The sequence below is a fragment of the Tripterygium wilfordii genome, chromosome 11 (assembly GCF_013401445.1).
Source record: "Tripterygium wilfordii isolate XIE 37 chromosome 11, ASM1340144v1, whole genome shotgun sequence".
NCBI classification, from domain to species: Eukaryota; Viridiplantae; Streptophyta; class Magnoliopsida; order Celastrales; family Celastraceae; genus Tripterygium; species Tripterygium wilfordii.
The window spans coordinates 9,698,114-9,710,253 of NC_052242.1; the positions used below are offsets into that span (position 1 = coordinate 9,698,114).

Genomic DNA, 12,140 nt, shown 5'->3' on the forward strand with positions numbered 1-12,140 from the left:
TAAGCGGTCAATATCTATGGATATGCCCAACCTATTATCTTACCGTTTTAGATTTAGATAAGTAGGCACAAGCATACTGCCAATTTATATCTCCACAACGCATATATTACTATACATACAAAGATTTTATTATTATTCTTTGTTAGAGCAATATAGAAATACAAGATATACACCTTTTCCATCAAGAAGTGAGAGTTTACCTAGTAATATTACTTTTGATGAGAACACATATATAATTAATGTATGGAGTGGAAGTATTAGATCATATATTATTTTAACTAATTGTGTCAATAGGATCTCCCGCGCAATCAACATCTGAGTAGGCACACAAAGTTAGAGAAGACTGTGTAGAGAAATATAGAACATGAAATAATTTATCATTGACATAACGAAGAATTTGAAGCACGACATCAAAGTGAGTAGATTGGGTGATGCAGATGGAAATATTTACGATAAATATTTTAATTTGGTATTTAAGGAAATCAATTGTTTGTAAATCAATTAGTATTATTTTTTTAGGAGTCTAGTATCCTTCTAAGTATTTGTTTTCTATTATAATCGTTTAGGGTTTGACTAGGGTTTCATTTAGTTTACTATTTAATATTGTAACTCTCATTGAGAAATTTCAGTTTTGAGTTGAATAAAAATTAAGAGACGATAGTCTTTTTCCAATTCTTTGGTATTCATTCGAATCAACAAAGTATTGAAGCCTTAAATCTGGTATTCGTGTGTCGAATCAACAGATTTAAGTAAACTTGTTCCTGGTATTCGTATGTCGAATCAACAGGTCCAAGTATACGTTCTTTCCACAACGTCGCGCTGCATCAGTTGGGTATCGCATCTTTGCAAGTTCCTAGTCATGCCGCCAACGAGAAAAGTTGCCGAAAAGCACGCGACTTTGGTGAAGGTGTATGCAAGGGAGGATGCAAATCTGGATCAACGCTTCGCTTAGTTGGAAGCTCGATTTATGAGAAAGTTGGAGTTGTTTGCACAACAGCTAGAGGCTGCGTTGCATCTCCACCAACAAACCCGCCACCAAATCTGCAGAAGGCAGATAAGGCCGAATCTGATGAAGTCTTCGCTAACCCTTTTTAGGGACGAGGGTGCAAGAGAAAGGAGACAAGTCAGAAATCCTGATCCAAGGCGGTGGGAGGCAGGATTACCAATCTATGATAGTTATTTAGAGATCAAGGAAGGATTGGATGCACTATCAACACCAATCTTTAATGAAGAGGAATAAGAAGTGATAGATTTATCCAATCCCTTCTTGAAGTTCGTGGATGAACAAGGTGAGTCCATTTTTGATATTTATCCAGATGAATCAGATTTCTTGGTACAAGAAGATATTAAAGAAGAATTAATGGAGGATAAATCAAACATCATTCAAGTACTAACATGAATTGACTAACATGATGAACAACATAATCAATGTCAATGCATGACTATAAAGTAGATAGGGCTGCTAACTAGTAGTCGATAAAGAGTATAATCACTTAGCAAAGTCCCATTTGTCGAAGTAAGATGATTATGTGCCTTAAGAGGAGTGTTACCGATTTTGATATATGTGATTCCCACTCAAGACTGGAAGCATACTTTGCTTTGAGAAAAATAATAATCTTCTGGAGCAGTAGTTATTTGGAGACCCAAAAAAAAACTGAAATGACCAAGATCTTTCATCTCAAGTGTTGATGTAGAGACTTTTTAAGTAAGTTAATACCAATAGTATCATCACCTATAATAATCATGTCATCAATATAGAGTAGGAGAAATATGAGGCCATTACCAGAATGATGAATAAAGAGAGCTGAGATATAGGAACTACCAATGACGCAAAACAACTATATAGTGCAACTAAATTTTCTCAAACCAGGCAGTGGCAAATCTAGGATTTGAAATCACTGGGGGTACAAATAAGTGGCGGTGGTCCTGGGGCAGCGTTCTCGGGAATTTTTTTGGGGTTATTTATATAGCACGAAGAAAATTACTAGTAATAATTTCAAGTATTAAAACATTACATCTTTATTTATCACAATTGCTCTCTAGGAGTTTTTATTTTCTGAAAATGCTTTATTCCAACTTCATTAGTAATAGTTCCAAGCAACTATTTTTCAATGAATCATACAAGATAATTATTTAAAAATTGGTCACTCATCTGATTCCGCAAATCCGTCTAAACAATATTCATTCCAGAAAAATATCTTTCGACACTTGTCGTTGTTATAGGCAAAACCAATGTTAACTTCAAAGAAAAGAGATATGCTTCTTTGTTTACACTAGCAATCTAGAAAGATCACCAAGCCCCTTCAACTAAGTCTGTCATCTATTCGTACATCTACAATGTATGTCTCTAGTTGATGCTCAAGAATTATGCATTCAATGTGAGAGAAGTCATCATGATAAAATTGAGCTAACTTTATCAACTTTGATAAATTAAAATCGCCAAAACCATCACTTGGATTCAAGCAACCAACACAAAGAAGCAACTCATAATTTACCTCATTGAATCGATCATTAAGTTCCAAAAGTTGCATATCCACAATCGTATTAAAACATTCCACGCGATAATGAAATTCATTAAGAGTGTTGCTTTTACGTAGGGATGATGTGGATCAACATACGCTTCCTCTATATTCAAAAGTTATTTGTAATGAGACCCCGAACGTGTACCTCTAGCCCTATTAAGACTTAACTCTTGATTCAATCCCTTCCTAGTCTGAATCTCAAGATTCCTTGTGCGATTTTCCCTACACAGTTTTGTCGAATCATGTCTTTACTCTTACAAGATGCTCCCATAACATTCATCAAATTAGAGATCATATTGAAAAAATATGCAATATCAACATGCTTTCTAGCCACAGGAACAAGAGCTAGTTAAAGTTGATGTGCAAAACAATGAACATAATAAGTTGCCTTATTTTCATTCATAATCAAAGTTTTCAAAACATTGAACTCACCTTTTACATTACTTGCCCCGTCATAGCCTTGAACCTTAACTTTCTTCAAACTCAAACCATGGACAGCAAATAAAGAATCAATAGTAGCTTTTAGAGATAAAACAGAGTTTTGCATCACATGAACAATTCCAAAAAATCTCTTTAACAATTCCATTTTTGTCAAAACCACAACCATCTGTTCTTTGTTAGATACATCACTAGATTCATCAACCAATAATGTAAAAAAATCATCGACAAATTCTTCAATGATAGAATGCACAATTTCTTGTGCAAAACAGTGAACAATGTCTTTTTGAATACCTGGAGCTACCATATTTTGGAGCGTTACGTAGAACAACCTTACATACATTTTCATTTTGAGTAGCTGTATATTTAATCATTTCAAGAAATTACGTCTGTTATCAGACTCTTCTGACTCATCATGGCCACGAAAAGGTAATCCTTGGTGCAATAAAAATCTAGAAACATCAATTGAAGCATTTAAGTGAATCTTATATTCATTCTTCGTGCTTTCTAACTAATTATGAAAAACAACCTCAATGGATTACTTTTGTCTCAATAGATTGTTACATATCTAAACTGCTTGATTATGTGCTCTATAAACATGACCAACATGAGAAGTTAGTCTTTCAATTTTGTTCCAAGATAAAAACCCTTTCTATAACAATTGCCTCACTCCCACATTATTTTCCAAACTGATCTCTAAATATGTCACAACATAAACAATATGCTTTGTCTTCTTTTATACTATATTCTATCTGATTCTCAATCAAACCACTTTGGATTGAATTGACATTCCTTATTGCCGATCACTTTTAGAGGAAAATTATGGCCACGAGGTTGACAGGGTCCTTTAAGCATATATGTACGTCTAATTTCATCTCTTTGATTTGGGTGATACTCTAAATCTCTCTCCTTGCTACATGATCCGAAGGAAGGTTGTTCAAATCAACCTCCTTTGGCATTGAAGAAGAGCATTATTCACTAAGTTTTCTTTTGAAAAATCTCTCCACAAAATGCAGCTTACTATTGAGAATGAAAATTAGGGTATCAATAATCAACTACCAATACATAAAAAAGAACTATTTGAACACAAATTCGTCATAAAAGACATAACTATTTTAACACAAACTCATCATAAATCACCATTCACCACCCACGGGACACCAACATTAGAAGCATTGAATCACTACAAAAGAATCAATTATAATAAGCTAGTTAGAATTAAAGAAAATAAACAAATGGTACCTCTTTTCTCTAAACTCTTGTCTTGGGAAGTGAATAAATAATTTTTCTGTGACTTGGACCAAGATTGGGTTGTATCGCAATCGCACAAAAGACGAAGATCGGGCGAACAAAGATTGGGCTACCTTGACTATGGACAATTGGGCTAGGATATTTAATTCGTAGTGCAGATTGCTTGGCTATGGACAGTTAGGCTTGTATTTTTTAATTGACATTGGGGGCCTATAAAAAATTCACTAGGGCCTAGTAAAATGATGTACTATAGCCAAGCTTTAGGTGAGTATTATTTATACTACAGTTTTTACCAATTATACCCCAATTTGGTCAATTTACCTTTGACCATATGTTTTTCTAGGTATAGGATTAACACACCCCAATCCAAACCTAACTTGCAACCTATCTCTGGTATCCAATTCTTGGCCTCTAGAATCCTCCCAACGTTTCTAGTCTGTCCTCATCGTTCTCAAGAAGCTCGTGTGGATTCTCTCGAAAATAACAAATCGATGACTTTAGCTTATCTATCAAGGACGACGGTGAGTGTGTACCTAGGGTTTTTTTTGTACATATTTTAGATATGTTTTGGTGCAGTTTTTTAGAGTTGTTTGGTTCTTGCCTACTTACTTAATTACCCAAAAAAAAGAGATCATTGTTGCCTATGTTTTTTATCATATTGGGGTGTATTTAATAAATATTTCAGTTTTTGGCCATTTGGGATGTAGTTAATTATTTTCCAATTTCTATGGGGTATAGATATACTAGGGTGTAATTGATAAAAATTGGGGTGTAAATAAAGCTTACCCTATCTTTATACAATAAATTCATTGGGGGCCTGGGCCCCCAGTGCATCCAAAGTCCATCCGCTCGTTAAACCAGGCACGGGGAGCCTATTTGAGACTATAAAGAGCTCGTTGGAGATGACAAACTTGTTATGAGGTATGAGAGTACCTTAGAGGTGGTTGCGTATATTTTTTTTGATTTTTTTTTCCAGCATAGCATATGAAATTAAATTAATCTTTTTATCTTAATTTAAAAAAAACAACAGTTTGTCAAATATTGTCTCTGTTTCTTCAAACATCCTCTGTCTCCCTTGGTTCTTTAAATTTAGTATAGCATATGGCACATAAACCATGTATTTAAATGCCTCTTTTTGTGATCCTGAAACTATGTAGCTCATTTTCTTCTCCTTCTTTTTGTGATGGTAGGGATCTTGCAAAAAATTGTGTCGTTGTTGGCACAGCATCAAAATCACTATATGGAGCATGCAAAGCAATGTATATTATATAAATTACAATATATATTTTATATAAGTTACAATATATATTACTTTTGTAAATAAGTTACCCTATGTTGCTGGCCGGGCTAGGCTCCAGAGATGGAACCCAAGCCTCCCAAAGCATAAGGTCGAACTGCCTAGGCCTGATGCAACTTCGAGACTGGGTCGGGTTTTGGCCCGAGGACAGGGGCCGATCTCGGACTGGGCCTAGACCCACGGGCCAAATAGTAAAGCCTACTTTGGGACATCAAAAGTTTGGATACTAGATAATGCTATATATACAAAGATTTTATTGTTATTCATTGTTTGGGCAGTGTAAAAAGATAAAATATACATTTTTTTTAACCAATCCTTAATTAAAATTTTGAGCAGCTCTAAGGTTCAAATTCTTCCATATGGTAAAAATATAGTTAATAATAAAATTATATTATTGGTAAAATGCTGAAATAAGAACATGGTTCTTGAATTCTCGAACTATCGATAATCAAATGTAGATATGAATTGGGGTCAACTTTTATGTTCATTTGTATATTTGGTGGTTCAAGAATGAATCGAGAGTCGGCAGCCAAAAGTGGCTCTCTTTCAACTACAATGATTAGTTATCATTTTTTTCTTTCATAAATATATCTATTGACACTAAAAGTAGGTTTTTGCCAGTCAAGGAAAACAAATTGGGATATGATGGTAACAACCCCAATTTGTTACTGTCGTGCAATCTATCGTGAAACCATGGTCATTTAGAGGATGGGTTGTGGACCTTATTGGTAAGATTTTTTCACCTTTTAACAAAGGACATCACTTCATCATCATGGCCATGAATAATTTCACAAAATGGATGGAGGCCTTTCCGCTCAAATCCTTGACCCAATAGGATGTTATCAAAGTCATCAATGAGAGCATCATCCACAGGCTCGGTCTTCCCCAACACATTGTAGATGACCGAGGTACAGTCTTCTATGATGATCAGGTACAAGTCTTTGCCTTGAAATATGATTTTGAAATTTTACATTCTACACCGTATTACACTTAAGGAAATGGCCAATCAGAGTCTACTAATAAGGTTTTGAAGATTGAGGGAATGGTGAAAAATAGGCCAAGATCATGGAATGAGGCCCTATCTTAAGCTCTTTGGGCCTACAGAACTTCAAAGATCAAGAACAGGAGTAACGCCTGCAATACTTCCAATGGAGATGATAGTCAAGTTAACGAGGGTGGCATTGCAAAATCAGTTATCTTATGGGGATTACTTTTAGTTGGGGGTGACAAAGTTAACCAAAAAAACCAAATCACCCGACCAAATCGACCGATTGGGCGGTTCCTAAAATACATGTAAATGAAATCGAACCGATTGATTATGTTAATATTAAAAAACTGAATATTTGGTTGGAAATTTTCACAATAAAAAATATGTTTACACATCACTGGAAGATAATTGATTAAGAATCCTACTTTGGCGGATTGTTCTGCTAGTAAATTTTTTCTTGAATGTATGTTGTCAAATCTTAGAAAAAAAGCTTGTTATCTTAAGCAAAGTTTATTCTTTCCTGGTCACTCTCCATTTCTAGTTTGAACTTTTTCTTGGTATTTGGATAAACCAGGGATTGAAAGACAAGATACATATGGTCATGTAGGTAATGTTAATGTTTGTTGGGCTTAGATTAATTATTGTATCTACTAGAACATATAATCATGTAACTAATATTAATGTTTGTTGGGCTTAGATTAATTACTGCATTAGACCCATTTTCAAGTCAGATAAGATTGAATTTATGAACATTTTATAGTGGCCCGGTCCAAACCTAAAAACCGACCAAAACCAATTGTTCGGTTATGTTCGAAACAATTACAAGACCGTTGACCGAACGATTTTTAGATGTGTTAAAACCAAAATGTTGGGCGGTTTGAAAAAATGATAAAAAAAATCGTCCCCTACTTTCAGGCTATGTTGACAGAACTAGAGAGACTAGACAATGTCAGATTTGTTGTCTATAATACTAGCCAAAAATACTAGCCATTACGTACATAAACTTTCTTTTTCATTCTTAAAGCATCCCAAAAACACCAAAAAAATTTCTCAAATATCCAAAAAAGTAGTATAAACATGCACGAAAAAAAATAAAAACACCACCATAAAATCCCAAAATAAATAGTTCCAACAACAAAAGTCCAAACAGATCCAGAGATTGTTCAGGGGTTGTTAACAGTAGGAGGTGCATTTTTAGTAGGAGCCTCCTCAATGAGTTCATCACTAGCCAATGACACATCTTCTATTGGCATATGTGTAATAGGGGGACAAGCTCTTCAGAAGGGATAGTCAACTCATCACATATCTTTTTTAATTTATTCCAAGATACAATGGAGGCCGTAGTAGTAACTTCAATGTAGGCTCTCTCATCAGTAAGGACAGGAACCTTGTCATCACGTTCAAGCACCTTGGCATAAACATTTTCAAAGTCTCTGAGTGTGGCAGTATTATTGTAAAGGATACCAGCCAATGACTTTTCAAGAATCCTTACCTCAGTTTGGAGATCGATGATTTGGCTCTTCAAGTTATTAATGATCTTCTTCTCATTAGTTTTACCATCCAAGGAAGACTCCATTTTTGCCTTGAGTTTTTTTAGTCTTGAAGCAAGTTTAGTTCTCTTATCTTCTTCTGAAATCAATTTAGAAAGACAAACTTGATTGCTTCTGAAGTCCTTTACTAGAATTCGAAGAGTTTTCAAAAAAACATAGACTTTTCATTGGATGATTTCAAAGACATCAAAGGCTTGCATAACGTCTTCAATGGTAGCTCTCATATTGTAGTACAGAGAGTGGTGCAAGTAGAATTCAGGCTCCTTGTAACAGAGATTTTTTAAAAAAATTTGGTAGAAACGATTTTATCCTCAATAAGGACGACAGAACTTAAAGAACCTAAGGCTCCAAAGTCTAGAGTTCTAGGCACATAGATAGGAGTTATACTGACAAACTTGGCCAAAAAACCTTGTACATCAATAGTCTTAGAAGGAGTCATAGAAAGAGTGGTTTTCTATTTTTTCAATGGTAGTTTAAATGGAGAGGAGTGATAATTACTCTGCAGACATCAACAGAGAATTATATTCAAGTTTCTTGACTGCAGAATGAAACCATGAATAATTTAAATTACCTTCTTTGGAGAATCAGGGATGATATAATTCTTTAGTGCGCCTTTGGCGGGGATGGTTCTCTTCATTGATTGGAGCTGATGGCCAACTCCTTGCCTTTTGGTAAAAGATTTTGTGGCAATAGTCTTTCAAGAGCTATAGAGTGTGGCAATAGTGCACACGAAAACTACAACATCAACCTTAACATCTTAACTATCATCATTTTTAGACGAATCATTGGAGGATCCAGTCTTTGCACTAGGAAATTAAGAGCAGCAAGTCATAGAAACTTACCATAACTATTGGACCCATTTACTATATGGTCAGGGGCCACCACAACAAGGACTTCCTCTAGGCTTAGGTGAATTGTTTGTTGATGTATTTTTCCACCAGAAGGTAAAGTCAAAGGTACCATGATGACATTCAATAAAAGAATAAATTCTCACGAAGATAGAATGGATGCAAACATAAAGCATATGCTACTCAACACATTCACTAACCACCCCCTACTAGTGAAGAACTTGTTCTCTGAAAGATATAGAGGCAACGAAACCATTTGGATGAGATCAAATTGTTGGGCAAGCTCTGCGGCATTATAGTATTCTACTCTACATTTATTGTTATGGGGAGACTCACAGAAGTAGCAAGGCAAGTAGTGAGAGTATAAGAAGTTTATCTCCATCAACAGAATCCTCGCAGGGTCATTAGCTAAATCAATATCAATTAGCTCTGTACTCACCCAATTCGGAGCTTGCCTATGATCAAAGGGGGACCATGAAAAGTTATCCTTATTGGTAAAGTTCTTATAGAAGTAAGAAAAATAATCCCTGAAATTGTGACTCGAAGGAGTCACTCCTTTAAATTGTAGGGCAAAGCAATCAAGATTAGAGGCATTGAGGCTACGCTCATGATGGAAACTCTTAAAATACACCCACAACCAGAGCTGCATTATCCAAAAGGGGCCTAAACAACTTTCAAAACCATATTCTATGAGTAGACAACACCGTAGGTCCATGATAGAGCAAGTCTGTTGAAGTCTTGGGTGATCTTGGAGGAGCTTAAACAAAACACAAACTTATTCAACCAGAAGATCATGAATTTGGCTACTCTTCATCTGTAATGGCTTCTTTACTCTCCGCATAGGTATAAATTTTTAGTCAATAGGAATATGACATATCTCTAACGAAAAAGAGGTACCTTTTGGAGCTTCCATGGCATTGTTGGCTTCGGGGCTATCTAGTTGCATCGCAAGTATAAAGGCCAAGTCTTGGAGAGTGGAACTCATGAACCCAATCCTAAAATGAAATGAGCTGGTAACCACGTCCCATAAATGGATTGCGGTACACAGAAGAGCTTTATCTACATGAACCTTATGTTCAATGACTAATAAGAATTCGTGAATGCCCAAATTTTTCCATAAACTTGAGGTACATATCACCCAGCCAGGCCTCATAGCGAAGGTCTTCAATGAGCCAGAGGTGGATTGGTGAGGACTTGAAATATGTATTTCAAGAGCGATCATGTCTAAAAAGAATACTATGATAGCAAAAGAGGTAGTAAGGTTCAAGAGATTTGGAAAAGATCCAGGGAAAGAAGGGGGTTAAGTCGAAGCATTCAGGGCCAAAAATAGTTATTGGACAGTAAATACGGTGGCTGACAACAGACCAATCAAGTCATTTGTTGATTGAATAGTAAGTTAGTTTTGAAATTCAAAAGGGTGAGAGAAAAGTGTCAAATTCAAATTCAAATTCAAATCCTTCTCTTTAAATAAGAAGAGGGTTTGTGGGCATTGTTTGTATCAAAAATGACATATAGTCGCCAATTTACATGTGAAAATGTGGGACCTGTCTTTGGACACTTTCATCGAATCAATAAAGGACACGTGAAGAAGCAAGAGGCTTTATGGCTAACAATTTCTTCATTTTACAGCAAATCATATTTTATTTGAGCTTAAATCCAGAAATCTGTTGCTGGAAATCTAGATTGTCTGAAGAAGCTTGTCCGAAATGGCTAAAGTTTAGAGATTTAATGTTACTGTCATTTCTCCTGTTTTAAAGAAGTTTGTTATCAATTGGGAGATATTTTAGTTGGATAAACTCAAGGGAGTTCAGAGAAATACGGAGTTTAAAACCCACATGCTCCTAGATTATCCTAGACACATATTGAGCATTTGCACATCGAACAAAGTCCAAACTAGATTTTTTTTCTTGCACTTTGAGGATCATGCCACCATTCAATGTTCATCAGCCAAAAGAAGCCAAGAATATCAACTGTCAACCTCTTTTCATCAACAACTATTATGAAGCCTACATTCCAAGGGAGTGGAACGAGCTACATGTGTTTAGTGCTCCAACAACCTCTATAAAGGAGAACCACAACCTGAATCCATTGCAATGATCCATACAACTTGAAGAAGTTGCGATTACATGGGAATTTGGTCCAATAACTCAAGTAGCAAGCAAGTAGACAATTTTTCACCATCTACAACGATAGGACGTGCCAAGATCGTGCCCAAAAAACAGGAGATGATGACCATCATAAAGATCAAGAAGACTATAAGAAGAAGAAGAAGAAGAAGCAAGATTAACAGACATATCATAGAACCAAGTCCATTCTTGGATAGTCGGAATCAATTCCTCCTCAAATGTGAATTCTAGAGATATTTGAACCTTCACAAGAATGTACTTATAAGGAGTTGGGTGTCCTTACACTTCATTTGGCTTGTAAGGTTATAAAGATTCATGCCTTACACTTGTTGTGAAATCAGCCAATCATATAGAATTACAATTCAATAAATTCAAATTTGTGTATGATAAATCGTAATGATCTCATTAGAATGTCCATGCCGAATTTCACAGCAAGATTCATACATATGGTCATTAATTTCAAAATGAAAAGTCAACTATCAAAGTTTCAGGTCTACACAGATGCAATAACTTCATGTCTAAAATTGAACCGTAAACAGGTGAAATTTGTTCATTCACTCTAAAGATGATATGATCATTTATGTTTTAAATAATTTCAGTTAAAAAAACACATCAAACTTCATATACTAGGATATGCCATTGGGAACCGAGTGTGTATAGCTTAACTTATGGACAGATTTAAGTGCATGAAACTGAACAGCTTCCAAATTACTTAATTCTTTCAAAGTATGATGAATCATGATTAAAAATATATGATGTGATGTTCAAATATGATTTCATGATCATCTTAGTTCAAGAGTATATTCTTAAGAGAATCATGGTTACTTGTAAATTAAGTCATTTATGCACAAGTTCATTTTTTAGCAATATGCACTACCAAATAGAGTCACATAGACATTGTCAATCATCATGATACCAATACATATCAAATTCAATCACTTAACATATCGGTAAATTTATCACATAATCAAATAGTTTACGATGGTGAATCATTAAAATCATACATGTAAGACCTATGGTCTAACAATTTCTCCCTTTTTGATGGTTTACAAAATCTAAATGTGTATGAGCTATTTCATACGAATTGAATTTGATGCAAATATAGTGAATGATATGGTCT

The 12,140-nt window shown here is 35.1% G+C and overlaps 1 protein-coding gene and 1 pseudogene across 3 annotated transcripts; both read right to left on the reverse strand.

The window, feature by feature from the left end:
* Positions 1-2,026: 2,026 nt before the first annotated feature.
* LOC120008763 lies at positions 2,027-3,919 on the reverse strand (annotated as a pseudogene).
* A 3,615-nt stretch (positions 3,920-7,534) lies between these two features.
* On the reverse strand, positions 7,535-10,252 carry LOC120009863. 3 transcript variants are annotated; one of them, XR_005470754.1, is made up of 3 exons: positions 8,618-8,837; positions 7,989-8,125; positions 7,535-7,904 (listed from the first exon to the last, which is right to left on the reverse strand). XR_005470754.1 is itself a non-coding variant. In XM_038860592.1 (3 exons), the coding sequence occupies exons 1-3, from the start codon at positions 10,114-10,116 to the stop codon at positions 7,740-7,742; spliced, it is 627 nt and encodes a 208-aa protein (XP_038716520.1). In that variant the 5' UTR covers positions 10,117-10,252; the 3' UTR covers positions 7,535-7,739. The 3 variants fall into 3 exon arrangements, 2 of the variants coding, with proteins under 2 accessions (XP_038716520.1, XP_038716519.1); XM_038860592.1 differs by lacking the exon at positions 8,618-8,837 and adding an exon at positions 9,792-10,252; XM_038860591.1 differs by lacking the exon at positions 8,618-8,837 and adding an exon at positions 9,792-10,252 and having other exon boundaries at positions 7,535-8,125.
* Between the last annotated feature and the right edge of the window lie 1,888 nt (positions 10,253-12,140).

Coding starts and splice junctions, on each gene's coding strand:
- LOC120009863 (XM_038860591.1), bottom strand. CDS start 10,116: ATGATCGCTCTTGAAATACATATTTCAAGTCCTCACCAATCCACCTCT. Junction 8,126..9,791: donor TGCCATGGAAGCTCCAAAAG/GTACCTCTTTTT, acceptor AATTGATTTCAG/AAGAAGATAAGAGAACTAAA.